General features: G+C 44.4%; 1 protein-coding gene across 3 annotated transcripts in view; it reads right to left on the bottom strand.

Moving 5' to 3' along the window:
- The window catches only part of LOC137616440 (mitogen-activated protein kinase 14-like), a 258,883-nt gene that overhangs the window by 104,104 nt on the left and 127,947 nt on the right, over nt 1–26,832 (bottom strand). For 2 of the 3 annotated variants that reach the window (XM_068346190.1, XM_068346188.1), the window contains exon 6: nt 22,200–22,271. In XM_068346190.1, coding sequence (XP_068202291.1) covers nt 22,200–22,271 — 72 coding nt within the window. Of the gene's footprint in view, nt 1–4,918; nt 4,999–22,199; nt 22,272–26,832 lie in introns of all 3 variants that reach the window. The other variant, XM_068346191.1, reaches the window with a different exon arrangement.

The raw sequence follows: 26,832 nt of genomic DNA, 5'->3' as shown, positions 1-26,832 counted from the left end.
AGTACTTGGGGTCTGTTGTTGCAGCAAATGGTGGAGTGGAAGCAGATGTACGTCAGAGAGTGAATGAAGGTTGCAAAGTGTTGGGGCAGTTAAGGGAGTAGTAAAAAATTGAGGGTTGGGCATGAATGTAAAGAGAGTTCTATATGAGAAAGTGATTGTACCAACTGTGATGTATGGATCGGAGTTGTGGGGAATGAAAGTGATGGAGAGACAGAAATTGAATGTGTTTGAGAAGTGTCTAAGGAGTATGGCTGGTGTATCTCGAGTTGATAGGGTTAGGAACGAAGTGGTGAGGGTGAGAACGGGTGTAAGAAATGAGTTAGCGGCTAGAGTGGATATGAATGTGTTGAGGTGGTTTGGCCATGTTGAGAGAATGGAAAATGGCTGTCTGCTAAAGAAGGTGATTAATGCAAGAGTTGATGGGAGAAGTACAAGAGGAAGGCCAAGGTTTGGGTGGATGGATGGTGTGAAGAAAGCTCTGGGTGATAGGAGGATAGATGTGAGAGAGGCAAGAGAGCGTGCTAGAAATAGGAATGAATGGCGAGCGATTGTGACGCAGTTCCGGTAGGCCCTGCTGCTTCCTCCGGTGCCTTAGATGACCGCGGAGGTAGCAGCAGTAGGGGATTCAGCATTATGAAGCTTCATCTGTGGTGGATAATGTGGGAGGTTGGGCTGTGGCACCCTAGCAGTACCAGCTGAACTCGGCTGAGTCCCTGGTTAGGCTGGAGGAACGTAGAGAGTAGAGGTCCCCTTTTTTGTTTTGTTTCATTGTTGATGTCAGCTACCCTCCAAAATTGGGGGAAGTGCCTTTGGTATATGTATGTATGTATATGAGACATATTTCAATATTATTATGTTCTTAAGGTTTTTTTTATTCTAATTGTTCATTTTCTCTTCTTATTCATTTATTTTCTTATTTCCTCTCCTCACTGGACTACTTTTCCTTGTTGGAGTCCTTGGCCTTGTAGCATTCTGGTTTTCCAACTAGGGTTGTAGTTTAGCTAGTAATAATACTAATAATAATAATAATAATAATAATAATAATAATAATAATAATAATAATAATAATAATGATGATAATGATAATGATAATAACAACAACAATAATAATAATAATAATAATAATAATAATTATATAAGCTAAGAAAAATACAAATTAATCTTAAAATTTGTTATTTGTTCCTACATGTATACAAACCTATCGTCCAACTAACAGATTGGTGGGTTGGGAGTCCCCTAGAGGCAAAATGATTAGTTCTTTATCTTGCCTGGAAATGTTAATCTACCTGATCCCATAGGGAAGCGAAGGAGATGACCCAGCAAAAGTGAGAAGACTGATAGGGCCTGCCCTATCCAAGATGATTTGTATGTGGTCATCAGAGAGATCTCTTAACACAAAGGGAATACCAGTTAGGAGTAATACACCTAGTACATGATAACCAATGGCTTTGGTATAAATTCCACCATTCTCACCCTAAGTAGGGAGGATGGGGGAAATACTTCAAATAAAAAATTGGAGATCAGAAGTGTAACTTACCAGCATCAAGTTAGATCCCAAGAGAAGGGACAGAAATAAAAAGGAAAAGAGCCAGTCATTCTACCTTTCATTTCCGACTTACATTTACATGTTATCCTTGGCCAAATCCTTTCTGTCCCATATGGGAGTTAGGCTTGAGCAGCCACCAAAAGACCAAGAACAAGTGTCAACGGATATACTTCCGTACATAAAAATCCTTTAAGCTGGTCTGGGGTTCCCAAACCCCCACCTTCAACACCTGGCTGACTGAAAGGTTTCTCTTGAAAGCTTGGGTGGAGTCTATACCCCTGACTTCATGAGCTCTGTTCCTAGCTGGTGCCTCAATCCTCCCAGCAGTCGAGGAATTTGGACTGTCTCACAAAGCCAGAAAGAGATCATGTTTCTTGACACTTCTTTCTTGGTCTTGTCGGTGTTAATGATGAGTTACTGACACCCAGATCCTAACAGTACACAAAATAGCTCCTTGCAATCACTGGCTGAAGCGTCACTCAGAAAGAGAGGATGGAGAAGGTCTCGAATAAGGGTTAATAGGTTCAGAGTTTTGGCCACAAAGCCAACCACAAAACTAAAGGAGGCCTCCTTCCATCCCTGGGTGTGGGTGACTGAGCCAGAGAGACCGTGCAATTTGCAAAAAATCAGTCTTGACAAATCAGATCATTGTCTGACGATCTTAAAGGCTCAAATGGGGTATGTAAAAGAGCCTCGAGAATGAGGGGGCATGTCTCACGCCAGGAGCCTGAGGTCCCGGGGTGGCCAAGCCTGCTTGAAGCTTCTCATGAGCATAGACGACAACTACGAGGAAGAGAAGTTTATACCCCAGTCGAAAGACGGTAGCCTTTGACAACCGCTACTCAGAGGTGCTTCTTTCGGTGAAGGAAGATGAAGAAATATGTGATCTGGGTTTGAGATGTTCCTACCAAAGAAGTATCCCTTCTACGACACCAATCACAGAAGATGGCCAACTTCTGGTAGATAGCTGCAGAGGACCATCACAGATATCCAAATATCTCCTGTGCAGTACCTCACAAAAAGCCTTTCACTCAAGAGGAGATGCTAGATAGCTTCCAACCTAACAGATTGGTGGCTCACCTCAAGGTGCAGCTTATAGAGAAGTGTGGACCATTGTGGTAGTTCTCTCGGGACCTCAACTAGAAGTCCTAACAGACAGGGATACCACTCAGCTTTAGGAGATTTGGGATCCATTTGGCTACCGAGATAGCCAAGGGACATGGTTCCAGCAAGAAATGCATGGCAAGCCACTCTGGTGTATTTCACCCCACCAGCTAAGAGAGGTGGTGTCGTAAGGAGCTCTTTCTAACAAATGTGGCTGGCCTTTCTGATATTCTCCAATCTCTTCCTCTTCTACTTTTTAGAAGAAGCGTCAGAATTAGTGTGGGAAGTTAAAGAGGAGGACGAGGAAGAGTTGTCAGATTAAGAGGAATGCACACATTTCTTCCTGTTTCCATCCCTCAGGCTGTGTAAGCAGAGGAGTCGAGATCTAAGAGACCAATGACGACGAAGCTCACCCAAGAGGAGAAACCACAGGGGTTGCTTCAACGGGAACCACAACACTGGGAACACTATTATGGGGAAGGGAGTAGGTACACTCAAAGGGACCTATGATATGGACACGCATGGTCACAGGCACAAAGGGACCAGGTAATCGGGCCACAGAACCCCAGGCACAAGTGTGACCAAGTCAGGGGGTGATGTACAAAGTAACAACCAGCACCGGCCTAAAATACATCTTCGGCCCTAAGGCTGACTTACATCCAAATTTTGGTTGCCGTGACACTTGTAGGTAGCGAGGCTTCTCCCACAGGCACTGGTGCTATTACGAGCCTTACAAGTCCTTTTGGGCTTGAGAGGGGGTACCATTGGGACCTCACTAGATTCACTGACACTTTGGGCACACTAGCCATGCCTTTCACCAATAGCATCACCACTGCAGACACTGGCTATAGCTAACAACTCCCTCAACAAAGTCATGGAGGCTTACCAGAAAGACTTGAGGCGGCCCTAGACTTCCTTAGGTTAAACTCCCCATCAGGTAACTTACAGGAACCGGAGAAGAGCCACCAACCTCCAATGGGGTGTAGCAAACACTAGTGGAACCCTACACATCATCAAAACCTGAAAAGACTACCTATCTAACTCCAAGGACTTGCTGCTCCTGACACAGAATTCCTGGGGACCAAGCCAGGGGTGTATGGTCAGGAGCAGCAGTAGTAGACACAATCAATGAGCAGACTGAATAAGTAAAAGACTTCTTTGGTGCCTTCTTGGGCAATACCAAGACATACTCTGGAGAAGGCTTAGCTCTCTTCCTCCCCCCTCAAAGCATACACTTGCCACTGTTCAGGAGGCCAAGGCCTACATTCAGCACATGGGGATAATTGCAAACAATTATGCCTTCTACAAGAAGCAGTGTGTGTGTGGTTTCTACAGTACAGATAGTTTACACATAAACCGGTTGCAGCATCCACCCTTTCACCTGCAAACATGAATCTCTTGCTTCACATTCACATCAATCAATAGCCAGCATTTACTTCCTGAAAGCATATTTTCAAGGGCGCAACAGTACATCTGTACTCATGGCGGCCTAAAAGTAAGTGCTGATTTTCCGACCAGGGGAGAAGCAAGGCTTCATACCCAAGCTCACCACTTTGTTAACTATTTCAACCGCCGTTTCAGCTACTGCTGAAAACATATCCCTATTTAAAGGACAAAAGGCTTGTAGATGCACCAGAATAAATCAATATAACTTTGGATTCATAATGCTACAAACAAATATGTAAGTATATTTCATAAACATTGACTAGATCATGACAATTACTAAAACAGGATCATGTCTCCCCACACTAATAAAATCACCTGAATACACAGCATTTGTTATCAATTACTACTAGTATCAGAATACTTTCCTGACTTTACGTCAGAACTTTCATTTATTCACTGATCCTGTCCAAATCTTGACCTTTGAACTGATAAGAATCTACACATATACAGTAAATGATTTATTGTTAATACTTAAATTGAAATGCTAACATGCCTTATATAAAGAAATAAAGTGACAATCACATGACAAGTGAATGAGAAGAAAAAAAAAAAACTTTTTGTGTGAAGTCACTTGGTTCATTCAATGTAACAATAAAAGGGTTATATAGAGTACAAGTGGAATTCCATATGACAGCTGGGTTCAAGTACTTTAGCTCACATAAACACAGGAATAAAATCTTTCTAATTCTAAAACTACAAGAAACCTTATGATAAGCTGTTAATATGTCCAGTCATGCTAACAATGTACAGTAAGCTTATTAGTACAAAAGGCTAAAGTGGAATTTTACCTACCAATTCAAAAGGAAGGATATTTCAACTTACCGATTCAGAGGTGATGCGGTTGAGGTATTCCACTGGTGGTGTCCCTAACAGCTCCATGATTAGATTGAGCTGCTGGATATCTAAGGTCTCAACTAAGGGCCACAACGTCACATGCTCAGACAGCCACAATACTTTCACACACAAAAATAAACTGCGCACAAACTATTAGGATTACTAAAGCAGGGTAGAAATATATAGGCAAGCACAACTTAAAAACTTAATTGGATTTCATAATTGTATGTACATGATAAAAAACTAATATTTTTTCTCAAGAACTGTATATGATGTTAATTACATGCACCACAGACAAATTTTACTTTGTTGTTCCAATTGTGGAATATGTACACAATTCAAGAGATCAAGAGGAGTGGTGAGCAAATGAAAGTATTATCTTGAATGAATTATGGAATAGTAAATTGGATTCTAAAAGATTATGCTACACAGATAACTGCTAATAGCATAACAAATGCCAGAGCTCAACGTAAATAACTAATTGCAACCACGGAATACTATATAATAATTATTTCTACCCTTCCTTTACTCCATCCAAGAAAAAAAAAAAAGAGAATTCAAATATAAACCAAATCTTTTGCCAACATTCTTCATGGTATAAGGTTTCAAAAGTTTCATCATGTTATATTGTAGGAAAAGTATGTGCATGAATTCTAATGCAGTATAAAGTAAATTACATGTGTTCATGGTGTATTGCCAAGGATGTAAAAAGCCGAAAGACCTAATATTTAAAAATAAAAAATATCAATCATAGCTCAAAAAATTTATAAAAACAATATTAAAAGATAAAAAAATGTTTTATAACATTCATTGTCACTACAGTACTAGATATTAAGTACTCTAGGGTATATCAAATTGAATAAAAATGTATCCCTCTGTAAAAGACATAGAAGATAATAGACAGTACAGTATTCAAGTATGTGACTAGAGAAGCACTGACGCAATGCATTTACCCTTGGGGTAGTAAATACTTTTCTTTTTCCTTTTTTTTATATCCTCTACAGTACAGTATTATCAAATTTTATTCTTTTATTCATTCTTTTTGTCCAATTTTGCTAACATTTTACAGTGATTAATGCAATAGCCATTTGATTTGAAGATGAAGGAGAAATCACAAATTTTAAGTCATTTGTATTCTTCCTAACAGTACTTACCTCGAACTACTTTCTTAGGAGTATCTGGGATCTCCTCCCAACCGACCAGAATTTTGTGTAGTTTCCCCTATCTCCGTTTTCTATAGTGGGTACCTCTGGGCGGATGAATACGCGCCACGAGGCGACCCGGGGTCAGAGAGCGGGCTCGGCTAGGTCTCGGTCATCAGTAAGTTTATGATAGATAAGGTATCAAAAGTCCTGTAAGGCACTCGGGACAGGATGGGTGGGCCATAACCCGAAAGTAGTTCGAGGTAAGTACTGTTAGGAAAAATACAAATTACTTAAAATTTGTGATTTGTTCCAACACGGAGTACTTACCTCGAACTACTTTCTTAGGAGACTTATACTTTAGGAGGTGGGAGTGGTCTTCCGGACCGAGAGACCGTCTGGAGAAGGGAAAACGAACCTAGATAGGAGGCTAGGTTCTACTGACCCCAAACTGGAAACATGAACTAGGGAAAACTACGTAAAAAACTATCTTAGTGTCTAAGTAACTCCCCTCTGTAAGAGTCTTCGGAGACGAATGCATCCAACTGAACGTGTTCCCCATGGTAGGAGAAGGGATCAAGGGTAATGGAGGGGAAGGGTGATAAGGGGAAAGGTAAGGAAGGAACCTGTGTCTCTTGGACTTACCGCCCACGGCTTCCCAGGGGCTACGACCTTAAATCTTCGGAGCGCAGAAATGACAGGCCCAAGAGAGAAACCGTCCAAAGATTTCCTAGAACAGTCCTTTAGGTAGTGAGCCGTAAAGGTGTACTGTCTGGACCAAGTGCCTGCCTTCAGGATCTGGCCCACCGCCATGTTCCTCTCGAAGGCCAACGAAGTACTCAGGCCTCTAATATCATGGGGTCTAGGCTTTCCTGGAAGGGAGACTCCTGAGCTGTCGTAAGCTCTCATAATTACCTGCCGTAACCAGAAAGAGACCGTATTCTTGGAGACTGGCTTCTTCACTAGCCCCGATGAGACGAACAGACTCTTGATCTCAGGTCGAAGCCTGGACGTTCTCTCCAGGTACTTCCGCACCGCTCTGACTGGGCACAGTAACAAGTCCCTTGGGTAGTCCGAATGCGGGATCGCAGGCACTGAGAACCCCTCGAACCTAGGGTCCCAGTAAGCTGGGTTCTGAGTCTTGGCTACAAAATCAGGTAAGAATCTGAAAGTTGCTTCCCGCCAACCTTTCGAGTGTGAGACCTCGTATGACAACCCGTGGAGCTCACTTACTCTCTTCGCCGACGCAAGGGCTAACAGGAAGACCGTCTTGAGGGTGAGCTCCTTGTCCAGAATATCTTTGAGGGGTTCGAAGGGCAGCTCCGACAGGACTTTCAGAACTCTAGCCACATCCCACTGGGGCACCCTACAGGCCTGGGGGGAACACGACTGTTCGAAACTCCTGATGAAGCATCGAGATTTGCCTGGAAGCTCCTAGATCAATGCCTTTCAGGAGGAAGACTTTGCCCAACGCCGCTCGGACTCCCTTGATGGCTGGAATGGACGTACCCACGTCGTCTCTCAGATAGACCAGGAAGTCGGCTATCTCATGAATGGAGGCCTCCAACGGCCTGATGTTCTGTGAGGCGCACCATTTAGTAAAGATGGCCCACTTCACTTGGTATACCGCGACTGAGGACCGTCTTAGATACCCCGACGTCCTTGCTGCGGTCTTCGACGAGTATCCTTCCCTCTTCAGGAGGCGCTCGATAACCTCCACTCGTGTAGGCGGAGGGACCAAGGGTTTTTGTGAAACCCTTGGAAGTGTGGTTGACGGAGGAGGTCTGGCCTGTCTGGAAGGGGCCAAGGTGGGAGGCACGCCAGTTCTTTTAGGTCCGCGAACCATTCTCTCTCCGGCCACCATGGCGCTACCAAAGTCATCCATAGGTTGTTTGCCCGCCTCTCTCTGTTGAGAACCTGTCTGAGCATCCCGAAGAGCGGGAAGGCATACACGTCGAGGTTGTCCCAAGGGTGTTGAAAGGCGTCCTCAAACGCTGCTGTTGGATCTGGCACAGGAGAAAAAACACGGGGAGCTGTGAATTTAGTCTCGTGGCGAAGAGGTCCATCACCGGCGTACCCCACTTCAGGATGACCGTCCGGGCCACTCCCGGGTGTAAGGACCACTCCAACCCTACTACTTGACCCTTTCTGCTGAGGCCGTCGGCTAGAACGTTCCTCTTTCCTAGAATGAACCTGGCTGTAACCTCAATCTGTTCTTTCACAGCCAATTCCAGGAATTGTGTCGTGAGACTGCACAGCTCCTTCGACTTCAGTCCTCCTTGTTTCTTCACGTAGGCCACCACCGTCGCACATCAGAGCCACGGTGTTTCCCCGGAGTAGATGGACGAATTCTCGGCATGCCCTTTGCAAGGCCATCAGCTCTCGCATGTTTATGTGACGGCTCTTCTCCTCGAGGGACCACTTCCCTTTTGCTGACTCGTCAAGAGCATGGGCTCCCCAACCCTCCTTTGACGCGTCCGTGAACAGCAGCATCTCCGGAGGATCGATTGCGAAGGGCATTCCTTTGAGGGTGTTTATCCTGTCGTGCCACCACTTCAGGACTTCCTTTGTCTCCGGGAACACTGGAACTATTTTGTGCGGGGACTCCCCATGGGTCCAGAGCTCCTTCAGGTTCCATTGAACTCCCCCGAGTTTGAGCCTCCCCTGGGGGACTAACTTCTCCAACGACACAAGGTGGCCCACCAATCTCTGCCAGTCCTTGGCTCTCCTGGGCTGATCCGTTAGAAAGGATCGCAGTATCTGATCCAGATTGTCTAACCTCTCCGAGGAGGGGAAGGCCCTCACCAACTGGGTGTCTAGAACCATCCCCAGGTAGGTCATCCTGGCGGAGAGCGTTAGCTGCGACTTTTCCAGGTAGATGGTGATACCCAAGTCCCTGCAGAACCGTAGAAGCTTCGCACCTTGCCCCCTCAGTGCTCCCTCCGAGGCTGAAAGCAACAACCAGTCGTCTAGGTAACGAATCAGGCGGATGCCCTGCTCGTGTGCCCAGGCTGAGACTGTTGCGAAGACTCTCGTGAAGACCTGAGGAGCTGTCAACAGTCCGAAGCAGAGAGTTCTGAATTGCAAGGCTTGGGTACCCTACTTTACTCTTAGGAACTTCCTGCTGGAGGGGTGGACGGGTATCTGAAAGTAGGCGTCCTTGAGGTCTAAGGACATCATGAAGTCCCCTTCCCTCAAGGACGCCAACACCGACTTTGGGGTGTCCATCTTGAAGTCGGTTTTGCACACAAACTTGTTGAGGGCTGACACATCTATGACCGGCCTCCAACCCCCTGTCGCTTTCTCCACCAGGAAGAGTCCGCTGTAGAACCCCGGGCCGGGATTCCTGACTGGTTCCAACGCCCCTTTGGCGAGCATGGCTGACACTTACTCCTGCAATGCTGTTCTTCTGAAGGGGTCCTTGGGCGCCAACCACTTCGCCTGTTGGTCCGCGATTAGAAGGGGCGGTTCCGCTTGGAAGGGCAACCTGTACCCGTCCTTCAGTACTGCTACGGTCCACGGATCCGCTCCGTAGTCCCGCCAAGCTTGCCAAGAGTGTTTGAGGCATCCCCCAACCTGAGGCCTCGGCAGGAGTAGGGGGTCTCTCTGCCTATCTCCTCCTATCCTCCTAGAGGTGCGGCTGGATCGCCCTCTCCTGGAGGTGGAATAGGAGGGCCTAAAGTTTGACTGCGGGGCTGAACTTCCCCTACGGGAGGGCTGCAGGGCTTGGTGCCAAGACACCGACGGGAACTCCCTCCTCGGTTGGACTGGCAAAACATGGGACGGGTGAGGGACGACTGAAGAGGGTCTCCTGTGAGCTGGCCGTCTTGCAGGCGGGGGTCTGGGCTCTCCCGCTTCTTTAAGTTTCCTGACCCTCTCCATCACCTCCTCGAGGTGATGGAGAGGAACACAGACTCGCCCCAAACTGGTGAGTTCCTCAACGCCCTCGCTTCCCATTCGGGTAACCTCCGTACCAACTTGCTCAGCACCTGTGTCCCTCTTCCGCAGGACCCAGTTGGCTGCTTGAGAGAGCGATTGGTAGGAAAGAAACTTCAAAGCTTTCCCCCCCAAACTGATCAGTTCCCTAAGTAAGGACTGATTCTCAGGGACGGAGAGGTCATGAGAGGACTGGAACCCCACCAGAGTGCAGGCCCACCAGTCCAACCACGAAGAAACGTACACCAGGTCTAGGGCCATATCCTCCATCATGGACATTTCACCTGGTGAAAGCACACCGGAACAGAGGATGCCCTGTCTTCTGCCACTCCCTGGTTCAAAATGGCGATCGCTGGTTCGACCGTACGGGGACCTCCGCGATGACCCTCCGGGACATAAAAGCGTTTCTGCGTTTTAAGTCCCAGAAGAAGTTTGGAGGCACCCTGGCTCCTGGGGGCGTCCGCTTGGCTGGCTATGAACTTGTCTATGTGGTCCATACCCAGCTTCACGTCCCTCGCCAGGGGTAGGGCTAGAGAAGGCTTCTGCTGAACCGGGTTGTCCACCAGTCTGCTCAGCCCTGAGAGCCAGGCCTGCTCTGTCGAGAGCTTAGGCTCATTCAGCCTATGGTGGCGTCTGATGAGAGCCAAGACTTTCCGGTAGGAGGAGACGTCGTCAGAAGAGCACTCTCCTCCTCCTACCAGGCCTTCCGTTATCAGGACCTCCACATGGGGAGTCTCGTCGATGGCGGATGGAGCCGCGAGGGAAGGCAGGACCTTCTTCTCATGCCAGCCATTGGCGGGACGACCCGCAGAGCGGGTGGATCTGCTGGGACGGGAGTAGCTGTCATGGGTATACTCCCTCCCGCGGAGCTTCACGGAGCTGCGGGCTTCTCTGGACCAGCTGGCCGGCTTTGTTGCTCGGGGAAAGCCGTCAAAGCACTGGAGGCTGGGACTAAACTGCCAGGCCGAAGGAGCGACTCTTTCCGCTGGGCGGATGGAGCCGGAGCCTTAGCGGACTTAAGCTTGTCGAAAGTGACCTGGTGCGTCGCCTTCTGACGATGATCGGGTCTGCTGGAGGAGCCGTGCCGCGAGGGTGACGAAGAGGCTCTAAGGAGCCAACGGAGGCGCCCGGAGCGGAAGTAGCCTTAAGGAGTTCACTCCGAGGGATCGTGACCCGCACCCACTTATCCTTAGACGAACGGCTCCTCTTGTATTTCTTCCTGGAGGTCCTGGATCGTCTCCTGGCATGGCGTGAGCGTGAGTGGGACCTCTTCCTGCGGGATCTCTCCCGTTTCCTCCTCGAGTCCCTCGGACCTTCATCTTCCGAGGAGAACAAATCTGACGAGAAGGAGGAGAACGATGACGGGGAGGAAAGCGAACCCGCTGAGTCAACTGATACGTCTAAAGTTGCTGGGGGATCTTTGTGCCGGTCCGCTGGGGAAGAGAGTGGCAAAAAGACGGGTGGGAGCGTTGACGACGGCGCCGGGGGAGACCGAGGAACTTTCTTGGGAGCGAACCAGGTGTCGAACTCCTCCTCTAGTCTCATGGGCGACCTGAAGGGCGACCTGAAGGGCGTCCTGGGTGGCGCCCAGGCGACGGGATCCGAATTCGACGATCCTGCTTCTTTCTCGGCGTCTCCCCCGGTCGCTAAAGCACCCGAAACACATACCCATGATGCGGGTGAAGAGGCCGTGGCAGGCTTCCCCAACATCAGATCTTCGGCCGAGACGGGCCCTGCAGGCACCAGGACCTCGTCTCCCGAACACACTCCCACCCCTCCCTCAGGCCCCCCACATGCCTGAACCGACACAACATCCCCACCAACAGACATACCAGACTCTTGGGGAAGGGTAGTGGGCCGCTTCCCCGCAACGGATTTACCTCGTCCCCTACTCTGGGTAGGGGAGGCGGTAGGGAACCCCTCTCCGACGAGGCATCGGGCTACACTAAAGGCGAGGAGATGTTAGTCTTCTTAGGCGATCTCTTGGCTGCTTTCTTTTTCTTCGTGCCGTAGAGAACCCACTGGATCTCATTCCAAGACTCGCACTCCGGACACGTGGCTGTAAGGGAACACACACTGCCCCTACATGAAGAACACAAGGTGTGGGGGTCGACCTCCGGCTTGGAAAGAAAGGCACCACAAGATTTACCGGCCATAGGCCCGGGCCAACGACGGGGATGCTCCATAATGAAACACTAAAGCACCAATCGACACAGGGACACAGAGGAAAGAGGTGGAAAAGGTTAGGATTGAACACATGGGGACCGCGTGTAGACACAAAGGGTCGCACTGGGTGAAGAGAGCGCGGCGAAATGTTAATCACGTCGCGACCAGAAACTTACTGGTGATCGAGACCTAGCCGAGCCCGCTCTCTGACCCTGGGTCGCCTCATGGCGCGTATTCATCCGGCCAGAGGTACCCACTATAGAAAACAGAGATAGGGGAACTACACAAAATTCTGGTCGGTTGGGAGGAGATCCCAAATACTCCTAAGAAAGTAGTTTGAGGTACGAACTCTGTGTTGGAACAACTATAAATTTCATTTCTTGAATTACTAGCTACAGTATCTGACAACTACAGAGAAGCTATGATCCAGTCTAATATATTTTGCTAGAATTTTGAAAATATAAGTTCTTTGTTATTCAAAGAAATGCAAGAATGTCTGAAATCGACTCAGGTTTTCAACTGTTTCATATTGTATAAGTTTTCTAGCTTCATTATTGTAATTCCACCAGTGCTGCTACTATTCTGACCAATGCCATTGCTATTGGTTTGCTTGATATGAATGAACAATAATGCCTTTCCTTACTATGCTTAAGTAAAATTTTTGGATGCTGCCAAATGGTTACTGCACAGATCTAATCAATTCCCCTTTGTTACATGTTTTCCTAGAACTTCATAGTTACGTAGAAAAATACTAATAATGATATCTGATGGCTGGTGTTTTACCAAATACATAAATTACAGCTAGCAAATAACTACGTTAAAGCTTGAAAATTATAAGGGACATAATTTATTTGTGTCAACAAGGAAGCCTGTTATGATTATATCTTATTAAAAAGTAAAATAAACTTAGCCTAAATTTAATCAAGTGATGAATTAAAATATTCCCAAAACAAAAATTATAACACCAAAGTTGAAAATGGTGCCTAGTTCAAATCCATTATTAATCTAAACATACTTAGTAAGAAATAAAAAAAACAAGGACAGACATAAATGACATATGATATTTTAGGGCTTAATGCAATGCCTTCCAATCACATTATAAAGTGTGGCCATGCCAACTTACGAGATTTTGCAGACTCTACGCAGCAGTATCTAAAACTGACAGAACAATCATGCTGACAAAAACTAAAAATAACACACACAATGACTCTTCCACACACACCCGCACAATCACCTGACTGTACAGTATTACACAGTGCACAGAACAACTTCAACAAACTGCCAAAATATGAAATAGAAATTTCTTTGAATATCATAGAAACAAATTTATTTGAATAAAATGTGATTACCAAACTCTTAATTAAAAAAAAATAGTTAATTTTCTTCAAAAATTATTACACACAGTTTTTTAATATATTGGATCCATTACTGTACAATAAAAAACACAGCTAAATGTTGCATAAAAATAGCAACCATTAAAAAAGTACTAGAAAGGATTGAAGAACAGAAGAATCTACAGGATATAAGTGCCATAATCCCAAGACTCTGCATTAAGCAATATAAAACCAATTTGCTCCTAATTTAAAGATGGTAGGATCAAGTCAGTCTCTACTACATGACTCAAAAATCACAAATCGTATACAATCCAGAATTAAATGAGCAATATTACTCATGGTGACACCTCAAGCTTTATTGGAACATTCTAACATTTCATTCAATTATATTGTAAATACATAATGGACCATATTTTTAAAATCTAATATCAAGACATACAATAATGTAATATTTTGAAAACAAACTAAGCTTTTATAAAAAAAAAGCACATTAACCATACTGAGCTCTCTTAATGTCCTTTAACATATCTATTCCAAATTTTTGGAGATGGAAGCAAGAAAGTAATCAAGAGCAACTGTTCAACAATGTGCAACAAAAAACCATCATTTGATATCATTTGTCTTCTTCACTGTTCCACACTAAACTTATGCAATCCAGCAAAGCAGGTACTTTGTTAATGATTGATTAGTTTAAAAAAAAAAAAAAGTTTTACACTATAAAAACTAACAAAAACTTTTAAAAACTTGTAATTTTCCTAGAAATACAAACCTGAGTTCTTTAATTAGGGAAATTGATTCAGCATGGGCTGGAGACAGTTGTTAAAACTTGGTTAACAAGTGGTTAACTAGCTGGTGAAGGATGCAGACAAGGAGCCCTACTCTATCTCCCAGCCAGAATAGCTTCACTTTTGACCTCTCTGCCCAAGACTGAGACAGGTGGTTGAGGAAGGAAGTTAAATTAAAGTACTGTACTCAGGTTTGTATAGCTAGGAAAAATATAAATCACTTTAAAAATTTGCGATTATTCCAATGTGATTTACAAACCTTCATCCTTTAATTAATGAGAATGCTTGGTGGGTTGGAATTCCCCTAAGAACCAAACTGGATGGTTTATTTTCTTCCCTAGAAGTGTCCACAGGTCTGGCCTGAACACGAGGCATGTACTCGATCAAATAAAGATACCCTTCCACCGAAGGAAATATCAGTTGGGAATTGTATACAGTACCTCAATGATGATGAATGGTTGGCATAAATTCCATCATCCTCCCCATTGTTTAAGGAGGATGAGTGAGATAGGTTTCAGTTATAAAAATGGACCTGGACAGGAGAATAAAACTTAGGGAGCTTCCTGTTTAGCAGTACAGCAATCCCCAGAGGACAAGCTTCTCCACTATGCCTTGATGTAGGGATTACTCCGACCCTATAACCTGTCCCTGGCAACTGAGCGTGTCTGCTAGTTCCTTCCTCTTGCCAGGAATGTGTGTAGCTGAGAAATTTATGACATTGGTAGACCCCTCATCTGATGTGTGTCTGCTTTGCCAACTTGCAAAGGGAGAGCAAGCCCAAAGGCCCCCTGCTTATTGACGTAGGCTACTAAGGTTGTGTTGTCGCTCGTGCTCACCAATGATACCGAGTGCCTCCTAAAACATTCGTTGAATGCTTGCAGGGTTAGAAATAGAACCTTCACTGCCTCAAGAGTGCAAGGGCAGGATCTTGTTTCACTGATTGGAAGTGAGAGAGTTCTCAGATCCAAAGCTCAGATCATTAACACAATCCAGAACCAAACTAGCAAGACCAGACAATGGGAACTCAAGAGAAGGTCTCAACCCTTGAGGGGCACTGAAGTACCAATCAATGACCAAGGTCCTACCAGAAGGTAATGCCAAGGTCACCTCACCCATTTCATGAAGAACAATGTCCCTACAAGAATGCTCTGACTCAGGGTTTTCTGCTTTCATTGGTGGCAGACCAAGGTCCAGTACTTGTGGGGCAAAAGAAACCAGCGTACCCTCTTGACTCACAGGGGTAAAAGGTTTGATAGGCTGCTCCAGAGACCTACTCCATTCTTGAAAAAACAAGAGTTGTTATCGAAAGACAGATCCGGCAACGTGATCAAGGACAGTCATCAGGGAGAGAAAGATTTTTAGCATCAATCAAGGAAGAGACAGATGTGCCTTATACCGTACCCCTCCTTCTGCTGATCGAGATGGGGAGGAAGCATTGATCACGTGCACTGGCGTTTGGCTGTGTATAACGATGACCTCAAGAAGTACCATCACCTCAATACAGAATACAGAAGGGTTCTGTTCAGAGAAGGGAGCAGCAATCTGGTCTTCAGGAAGGAAAGGTAAATGAGAGCACCCATCCTCCTCCAATACACTGCTGACAGAAAGGGTATATGGGCCTACAAGAAGCCAGTCACCTCTTTCCCACTTGGCTACCAGGAAGGAAGGGGTTCCCCTGGCTTACCCAGGTGGAAAGAGGTTAACCCAAGGAAAGGTGGTGTCGCCAAAAGCCTTATTGTTGTGATTATGACTAACCTTCCTGGACAATTACTCATTAGAACAAGAAACAAAACACTGAGGAACACTGACACTTGCAACACAAACACGGTGGCTGGGATTACCTGCACAGGGGCTGGGGATACAGGTAAAGGGAGGGAGCCAATGGACCTAAGTCACAGGCACATGGGCAGAGGTGTCAGGCACAGGGGGATGGCACTGATACTAATCACATGTAAAAGGCACTAGAACGGCACAGGTGTACTAGCCCTGGACGCTACTCACAACCTTCCAGCTTCGGCACTTTCTCAGCAGCCTATTTAGCAGCTTTCTTGGCTTTGGGCACACAGTAGGGACCTTCACTAGGGTCACTGACAATGCTGGCACTTGATCAACACTGAATCACTATTGTTCCACAGAGGACTTTGGTACTGATGACAATGGGGTCAAGTGGCTTTAGCTACTCGATCCTTCATAAAGACATCAAAGGAGTTTCTCCCTGCAAGACCTAAGGAAGGCCACTCACTGTTGGCATTCTGCTAGGAAAAGCTCCCAGAAAATGTTGGAATGCGGGGATCCCTTCACACTCCATCAACCATGAAAAAAATACCAGATGTAAATTTGAGTTCTCCCTGTTCCTCAAGCATACAACAGTGGACCAAGGCAAACAGCATACTCAATGAGGCATGCAAAGTACTAAACAGTCTTTCCTGCAATGTCATGGGTGTTGCCAAAAATAACATGAAAAATTTAGCCTTTACAGTCCTCAAAGAATACACACACCTTAACAGGGAGCTCCAATATATACTCGGTGAAAGGGGATAGAGAAAAATCATGCTCATAATTGCAGAGTGATTGGATCTATTGGCAGTTTAGCATAAAATGATGCAGTGTCCAACCTAAACTCACATCTTCATTCCATTATTAACATAAATACAATATCAATCATTCAAATAAAAAAGTATGACTACTTGTTGCAGTTGGAGACAGAAGTCTCTTTGACAGGAGGGTAGGTAGGGCTACCTCACTGATATTCACAACCTGTTGTTAACTACCTAATTAATGATTTCAACAGCAATTTCAAATATGCTGAACATATTCCTTATTTTAATGGACAAAAAGTTTGCATACCTATAGAAACAAAAGAATGATTCAATCAAAACAATATGAAATTTATCAAAGGTTAATTCTGATATAAAAAGGATCACTGAATGGCAACTGACACATAACACAAAGCATAAAATGGTGAAACCCAATAAGCACAGCCAAATCCCCAGGAACACCTATAAAAACCAGCGAAGATACATGTAGCCCTCTCCGTGTGTATTTAGTACCAGCATAGATTTTCTATTTGAGTGTTTGCATAATAACTACTCTTGCAAAAAAAAAAAAAAAGATTAGATGATAATATGAAGAATTAACAAGAACCAATAAAAATGGCTGAGAAAGTTTTGAATTTTCCTGGCATCCAAAGCAAAGCTGAGGGAAGAATCTCACATCAGTGTATAATGACCTGATATACAGAGAATTATAAGAATAAGAGTTAATACCTAACAATGACTTATTCACAGTAGCTCTAGGTTGTTCTGCCTCTTTTTGTTTACAAGATATCATAATTTACAACTGTGGGAATTTGGACAGCGCATGCACATCAGGGCTCAATATGACAAAGGCATGATATGAAAATGCTTAACCCAATTCTCAAACTTGAAAAGGATATTTATTTTGCATAATGTAAAACCCCAAATTCTTCAGTACCCTTTAAAAGAAAAAATATCTAATGGTTTCAGTAGGTTGGTACATCAGCACACGACCCCTCAGGTTTCCCAGTTGATTAAATTACTTTTTGAATATTCAGTTCCTTTCAAAGAAGGTTACTGAATTTGGAGAGGTGTGTAATTTTAGTTTTACATAACTGATTTGTATAAAAAAAAACTTATTTTAATACTAAATATCTTCAAACCTTGTAGTTTAACAAAATCAAAAAAGCAACTAAGGTTGGTTGGCTTTGAGATGCCGACACCACAACTTGGAGATGATGAGTATGAAATGCTATACTCCAGAGGCAACTGATGGTCAAAAGGTGTTTAAATTGGAGCCCTATCAAAAAATCACCTTAAGCATAGCTGTGACTAACTGAACAGGCTACGCACTAACCTTTTTGAAAGGAAGGTCAGTGGGAAAAAATAGGAGCCTTTACATCTACTAAGAAGTGAAGTTGTGGCTGTGGCGTCTAGAACAAAAATACTACAAATTTGAGTATTCTCCTACTTTAATTACCTTACCAAAGAAGTTGAAAAAAAACCATGCTCTTAAGTAACAACTCTTAGAAAAGTAAAACCAGGCTTTCTTCGATATGCTGTCTATAAAATTAAGTCAAAATCTAGGCTAAAACTAGACTTGTTATTAATGCTAAGTTCATTTGGTTATTTAAAATTCCAGTAAGCAGTCGATGCCCTTACAGAAGCATAGAGAATAAATTTCAGTTGATTTATACTGTGAAAACAATCAAATGGACTTCAGAACTTAGCGCTGGTAAAGAAAGGCCGTAAAAGCTAAACTACTAGGAGAAAATTTCTCAAAATAACAAATTTATAATTTGTAATTTACCTTGCTAAAGAAACCCAAGTCCTTTAAAGTAGGAGAATGTCTGTCGCGGAGCTTGAATGGCTGTTGAATTCATCAAGGTAGTTAATGACACCTGGTAAGCGTGAGCAAGTGGCCCCTGTCACCCATATACTGGAGTCATCTTTGATCCAGTACAGAACCAGGTAGATTAACATTTCCAGGGAAGAATCAACCAGTTTGGTTATAGGGGAACTTTCAATCCACAAATTACTTTAGTAACCTCACTATTTTGAAGAACAGCTTGTATAGGCGTAAGAACAAATAAAAGAATTTAAAAGTAATTTGTATTTTTCCTAGTTTCACAAGCTTAAAACTCAACCTCCCCTTAGTCCAGAGCCAAAGCTCAAAAGTGAAGAGTTTCCGGCATGCGGGTGGCTGGGGGTACTCGTCCACATGCATGACATGTCGAAGACTCTTCATTTTTAACTTTTGGCTCAGGACTGAAAGGAGTGGTTAAGTTAAGAAGTTTAACTTTGAGGGACTCAGTTTGTATAGTTAAGAAATACACTATACAAATTACTTAGTATTTGTTCCTATCGTCCTTTAAAACTTAGAGACTGATTAATTGGTAGGTTGCAAGTCTCCTTAAACCAAACTAGTTGGTTCTTTTTCTTTCCTGCAAAAATAAGTTTGTATGGGAGCAAATGAAATGACTTCAGCAACCCCTATCTGTCCATCATAAGAATGAATTGGCTGATAAGGACTGCCCTGACCTAAGGATTGGCATGTGGTTAAAGGAGAATTCCCTTCCAAGATAATGGAGAGTAGTCCAGAATGATATACCAGGGATATGGAGATGCATGGGTTGGTATATATATCATTATCCTTCCCATCATCAGTGGAGTATGATGGAGGAGATACTGCTTTAGACTGTAAAGAATAGAGATCAGAAGTGTAGTAAGTAATAGTATAATCTATTCATCTTCAAGAGAGGGGAGGGAAATATGAAGGAGAATAACTAGTCATTCTAACTTCCATTCCTGACTTACATCTATACATTAACATAGCCATGATGCTTCATGTCTCAAATGGGAGCTGAGTTGGCTACACAACTATATGAGCAGCCACCAAAAGAACTAAGAACAAAAGTGTCAAGGGGCTTGTGGGTATATACCCGTAAGTAAATAGCCATGAAGGATATTTGGTGTTTCCAAACAAGTCTTCAACATCTGGCTGACTGCAAGGTTCCTCTTGAAGGTTAGTGTCAAGCCTATAAGCCCAACTTTGTGAGCCCTGGTCCTGGCCAGTACCTCAACCTTCTAAGTTGCGGAGGCATATGCCATATGGATTGTCTCACAAAGCTAGAGAGATACTGTGTTCCTCGACATTTCCTTCTTGGTTCTGCCAGTGCTAAGGAGGAGGCACTGAAACTTAGGTCAGAGGTGTCAGGTCCTTTTCACACAGCACCACAGAGCCCTTACATTACACAAAAGCATCTTCTCTCAATTGCCAGCCATCACTTTACGTACAGAGGGGATATAGAAGCTCTCAAACCTGGGTTGTGCACCACAGGATTGGATTCAGGGTCTGGCAATGAACTCTGGCAAAAGTTCAAAGGAGACTCCTTCCAACTTGTGGGCGACTAGAAGAGAGGCAGTGCAATTTGTATACTCTCTTTGCCAATGTTACAGCTTTACAAAAAACCACACTTGGGGACCAGATCTCAGTCTGAAGACCTCCACAAAGGCTGAAATGGGGTATGCGTAAGCGCCTCAAGAACTACGGTGCATCCCAGTCTGGGGGGTTCAGGTCCCAGGGTGAGAAAAACTGCTCAATGCTCCTCATAACCATAGACAACTGACCAAGGAGATGTCTATACCCTTCAATTGGAAGACCATACTCAAGGTTGAGTAGTAGCCTTTTACAGCCAAGACTGAGAGGTGGTTATCTTGAAGGATGATGGGGAAAACTGTGATTTGTGCTAGAACTACGACCAGAGAAGTACCCTTTCTTCAACCCCAATTGCAGCAGATGGCCCACTTCCAAGATAGACAGCTGCAGAGACCATCGCAGGTAACTCCAGCGACACATGAACACGACTCCTCCGAAGGAAAAATGTCACCACCTATACCAAAATGTCCAATATATGCTTGCAATCCTATTCGTTCCGTTATTACACAGAAAGCCAATATCACAAATCAAACTAAAGGTATAAGGAAAAGATTAAATAGCCTTGTATAGGAAGCAACAGTACGTCCGTACTCGTTGAGGCCGAAGAGAAAATTGAAGTGTCTTAAATACGCGGATGGGTGGTGCTAATAGCACTACCTCGTCAACGAATTCAACCACTGAAAACATTCCCCTATTTTAAAGGATGAAAGTTTGCATACGAAAAACAGTACGTCCGTACTCGTTGAGGCCGAAGAGAAAATTGAAGTGTCTTAAATACGCGGATGGGTGGTGCTAATAGCACTACCTCGTCAACGAATTCAACCACTGAAAACATTCCCCTATTTTAAAGGATGAAAGTTTGCATACGAAAAACTACTTTTAATGAGGTTAAGATAATCAGTCCTGAGACTTTCTACAGCATCAGTATCACACACAGCTATCAAAACCATATGCAATAGTTAAAGATTAAAGGATAAAATAAAATTCAAAATATATGAAACAAATTGTTTGAGAATTTTTGAAAGGAGTTCAGCAGTTGGTAGTCACAAGCAAATTACAAAGACAACCAGTAGGAACCTGATCTTTTTCCTTCTGTGGAATAAGATGCATGGAATTTCTCACCTCACAAGATAAATTACATTACAGAAATAGTTTCTTATCAAACAAATACAGCTAAATAAATAACATAAAACTTTCAATTATAATAAAAGTTATGTTACTAGAATAGCAAGATAGAATTACAGTATTAGGCTTCATACAACAGAAAACACAATTTTCCTCTCTACTTTGTACCAGAAACTTTACGTTTAGCATCTTTGCCAAACCAATTTTTTTACATCTAGAATATTTAATTATAAACCAACAAATATGTAATCCAATTCTATATCCCATGCATAATAAACCCCAACCAACAAATTAAGAAATTTATGAAAACTTATACCTTTAGTTGATATATCATATGTAAACATGCAAATTGTATAATTTTATAATTAGAATGTTCCCTATAAACCAACCTTTCCTAATCATTATCAAAACACCAGATTCACGCACTCACACTTTCATGAATGCAAATGCAGAGGAAGTTTTCCTGAATAGTATTCTAGGTATAAAAGTTCCAAATCAAATCTATAAAGAAGAAATCAACTAAACACAAATACTTCCTCTTATATCTGGTAATACTATAGAAGAAGACATTAACCTCACCTGAAATTCCCTTTGTTTGTAGAGAAGAATAGTTAGGAGAGTGGCTGTAAGATGATTTGCAAAATGCCGATTATGAATTCTCTGTTTATCTTTAGTACAAAATAAATACCTATTCTGTACGTTTCCTGGCAAAATATCTGTTGTTTTCTGCAAATATACATATAAAATACTGTGGCATGTATTCAGAAATCCTATCATAAGAAAGAAATTGAGAAGTATTATTGTGTTTAAAGCATAAAAAGGATACGATCGGCACCGGGGAAAAGTGTTCTTCCTGTTAGAAGTTCTGCCATTATACAGCCGACTGACCATATATCAACTGAAAAGAAAAGAGAATATATTTTAAATCTCAGTATTTCATAAAAATCCATTACCTATTATTAGTTCACTATGGGGTTATGTTCCTAGATGCCATAATAATTCTGGTAACTGAAACAAAAGTAATCATTACCCATACATAAATGGTTCCTTAATTCATTAGCAGATGTTAGTCAAGGCACAGTGAAGGGAACTCATAGCTTCTCACCACAGACTCTCAACTTATAATTAGGTTAATTACAATTAAGTAGGAAGGACTGAACATCTGAAAAACACTTAAAAGTGTTTTAGATATGCAGGATTCGCTTGAAAATACTTGGCATCATACATAGCAAAATCAATAGGTAACCAACCCTATAATGTAAGACACTCCAGAGATAACAGCAAATCAAGACTTATCTGTAAAATCCATTACTTCTAATAAGAATGCGAAGAAATAAAATCATAAAATGAAATATTTGGAAATAATTTGTATTTTTCCTAACGATACAAACCTTTAGCTATTGATAGGGGTATACTTTCGGTGAAGCTAAAAGGACGAGCCATTAAAATTTAGCAAGGGTTAACTACCCATCCCGCTAGTTAGCAGGGGATGGGGGGGGGGGTAGCTAGCTAGCTATCCCTCTCACTCACACCTGTGACTGTGCTTATCTTTGCTTGGAGGTAGGACTACAAGGGGGACAGGGTTGGCGGATAAATAGCTAAAGGTTTGTATCGTTAGGAAAAATACAAATCATTTCCAAATTTGTCATTTATTCCGTAACTGGAATACAAACCTATACTATTTATAGGAGTGACTGCAATTTGGAGGGTGGATGTCTCTGTCAATCTGGCTTTTTGGCTTTACCTGGGGTCTCCTTTTTAAGAGAAGGTTCAAACCAAAAATGAGACACTAACACCTCGCTAAACTTTGCTATGCTAGGTCTGCAGCATACGCAAGCTGATGTTGAGATATTAGCAGCGTGACTGTCAAGGTATAAGTTATTCCGAGTATATAGGAAATAACGGAGTTGGCCAAGAATTTCCCAATACCACCTTGCTAGGGTATGAGGACACAACAGTATTGACACAATACTAGGTACACAAGGGAGCTATGGTTTACCTGCTGTGGTTGAGGCCAGCTTGTGCAGAGAACTCAGGATCTGTTTTCCCCAAGAGAGGGGAGGATGAGGAAAAGAGAGCCAGTCATTCCTTTTCATTCATGCAGACTAAAACCGGATATTTTTCCTAGTTGGGACCCCTTAGGCTTATAGCAACTTGCTTTTCAAAATAGGGTTATAGCTTGGCTTGCAGGTAATGCGCTGTGAAAGTCGTCTGGCACTTCCACACCCTTGCTTGTAGAACCTACGTCACAGAGTAATTTCTTTTAAAGGCCAGGGACGTAGCTATGTCCCTGAAATCATGAGCTCTGGGTTGACGTGTTGGAGGAGGATCTGGACTCAGAGCATAAACGATGACTCTGCAAATCCATGCAGAGATGGTGTTTTAGGAGGTCCTCCTCTTGTTTCTCCCGGAGCTGAAGAAAAGCGAAGGAACCAGGACGTGGGCTACTGCTGTTCTCTTGAGGTAGCACCTCAAACTCCTCACTGGGCACAGGGCACAATAACAGATGATCTGGGTCGTCAGTTACACAGCAGCGACTCCTTATCCAGAAGGGGTCGAATCTAGAATCCAACACTCTTGGATTCCGAGTCTTGGCAACAAACACAGGGACGAAGCTGAACATTACCTGTCCCTGTCTCCTTGAATGGGCGATGTCGTATGAAAGACCATTAAGTTCACCGACTCATTTGGCAGAGGGTAAGGTGAATAGAAACACCGTCTTCCAAGTCAGGTGGCGATCTGGGCCGATGTAAAAAGATTCACTGTAGGAGAACCCCACAAAGTCAGGAATTTGTTGGCTACTAGATGATCCAAAGACCATTCGGTACTCACTATATGAGATGCTCTGCTCAGACTGTTGGTGAGCACATTCCTTTTGCCTGAAATGATGTGTGTTGATAATGGTATCAAATGGATCTCAGCCCATCTCAGTATCTCTACTGCTAGATGGGATAGGGGTTGCGAAAAAGGTACCTCCTTGCTTGTTGATGTAAGCCATTGCCGTGGTGTTGTCACTCATCACCACCACTGAGTGGCCCGCTAGAAACTGATGGAACTGTTGAAGGGCCAGAAAGACGGCTTCATCTTTAAGAGATTCATGTGGAGGTATTTTTCTGACTGATCAAAGGCCTGAGGTAGTGTGTTGCAGCATGTGGGCCCCCCACCCTTCTTTTGAAGCGTCTGAGAACAGCATCAAGTCAGGGGGGAGGACGAGAAGATCTACGTCCCTCCGCAGATTCTGGTCTGCCACCCACCATTCGAGGTCTGTCTGTTCCACTGGTTCCATGGGGATCAGTGTCCAGGGAATCATGGCGTAATTCCACCTGGACTTGAGCCGCCACTGGAGGGATTGAATCCTCAGGCAGCCGTTAGGAACTAGACGGGCCAAGGATAGGATGATAGGTGTCCGAGGAGACATACTGTACCCACTTCTGGGCCGGGAGTTCTTCTCGTCTGAGAAAGGGTCTTGCGACCTTTCTCCGCCTCATTATCCTGTCGTCTCATGGGAAGGCTTTGTGGAGATTGGTGTCTATGACCATACCTAGGTATACCAGTCTTTGAGTGGGAAGCAGGGAGGACTTCTTGAGGTTTACCATGATCCCCAGATCTTGGCCTCTGAAGTTTGTCTCGGTGTTGAACAAGGGTTGCCACAGAGTCTGCTAGGATCTGCCAGTCGTCCAGATAACGGAGGAAACGGATGCCGATCCTGTGTGCCCAAGATGACACTTGGGCGAACACTCTGCTGAAGACTTGGTGTGCTGTGGAAAGACCGAAGCACAGTACCCTGAACTGGTATTTCCTGTTGTCTTGGCTGAAACTTAGGTACTTCCTTGAAGATAGGTGGATTGGGATTTGGAAGCATGCGACCTTTAGGTCCAATGAAGTCCTGTGGTCTTACCACTTGTCTGACCGTGTATGCCGTCTCCATGCTGAACGGAGTTTGGTTGACAAACCTGTTCAGAATTGAGAGGTCTATGACTGATCTCCAACCTCCAGATGCCTTTTTCCACAAGAAAGGGTCAACTGAAGAAGCCTGGGGTTGTGGAGGACCTCTTGGAGAGTACCCTTCTCCATCATGGTCTGGACTTCTGCCCAAAGGACTAGCCACTTTGCTGATCCAATCGCAAAGGAGTCTATCGACACTGGATCCTTGATCAAGGGAGGGAGAGATGACATGAACGGGATGCAATACTCTGAACGAATCATGGAGACTGTCCAGGGATCGGCCAAGAGTTGCTTACCCCTGTTCCATCAACTTTGTAGCCATCCCCCACCCCTTGGTGGACAAGCAGGGGGAGTGCCTATCCTGACGCTTGCGGCCACAGCCACTCCCTATAGGATATTTTCCTCCCCTGGAGGACTATGAGCCTTTTTTGTCTTTGGTAGGAAAGGGCTTTTTAGACACCGCTGTCTTTGCTGTGTCTTACTCGTTAAGGTTTTAGGGGGTTAGGCTGCGGAGAAGCTGGTGGTCTGTAGGGCTGGGATGTTGGAGAAGCTGGTGGTCTGTAGGGCTGGGATGTTAAGTCCATGTGAAAGAGAGAGTCATTGTGGGATTTCCTCCACCTCTCTGCAGCCTGCACCACGTCTTCAGCTCGAACAATGGTGAACCCTCAAGAAAGGAGTTCCTAAGCCTAGTGATCCCTGTGTTAGGGACTTGCTGATGGAACCTCTCAGATACCGAGTCCCTACACTTAAGGATGGTATTAGCCTACACATTCGAAACTTGGTGGGCTAGGAACTCGATGGTCCGGGTACCCGAGAGGGGGAAGGTTTCCATAGCCTTCCTGGTACTTTCCTTAGAGAAATCCTCGATCCATACCATGATTCCTTAGGACCCCAACCATAGATCTAGCCACGAAGTAGCCTGCATGGCATACTTCGTGACCTCTTGATTGAGGATCTAGGTCGCAGAGAACGCGACCTGATGGCTGGAGTGTCTCTCTAGAGAAATTCCCTTGGTCAGCTCATCCAGAGAGTGGTGGAGTGAAAGAGCTGGTCGAGGCTCATCCAAGACCTCATAATCCCTCCTTTGCTGGACGCAAGGAGGTGGGAGGAGCTTGGCAGAGAAGCCCGAACGAAGGGAGAAGGAGAATTCAGAGAGCTGTAGGGCGATCTTAGCCAGGACACTCTTCAGCCCTTGAGACCAGGGAAAAGCTGCACTGGACTTTGTGGGCTTTTGAGCGCCAAAGACACAGTCTAGGACTGTGTTTGCCCTCCTGGGGGGGGGGGGTATCTCTAGGTCGGCAAACCGGTTGAGAACCCTCATCAGAGTCAGAACCTGCCAAAATGTATGTTCTGACTCTTTCTGTTCCCCCTCTCTCTGAAGTGGGACTGGCTGCGAAGTCTCCTTTATCCCCCACAGAGAGCTCGTCTCGAGGCGGGTTGTGTTCGTCTCCAGGATGACTGACACTTCCTCAAGGTCTGGTTTCCAATATGGATGGCTTGGATAGTCTGTCGTT

Source organism: Palaemon carinicauda, chromosome 22, assembly GCF_036898095.1.
Source record: "Palaemon carinicauda isolate YSFRI2023 chromosome 22, ASM3689809v2, whole genome shotgun sequence".
Taxonomy (NCBI): Eukaryota; Metazoa; Arthropoda; class Malacostraca; order Decapoda; family Palaemonidae; genus Palaemon; species Palaemon carinicauda.
Note: the sequence above shows the minus strand (reverse complement) of the source record. Positions and strands in the feature narration are given on the sequence as shown.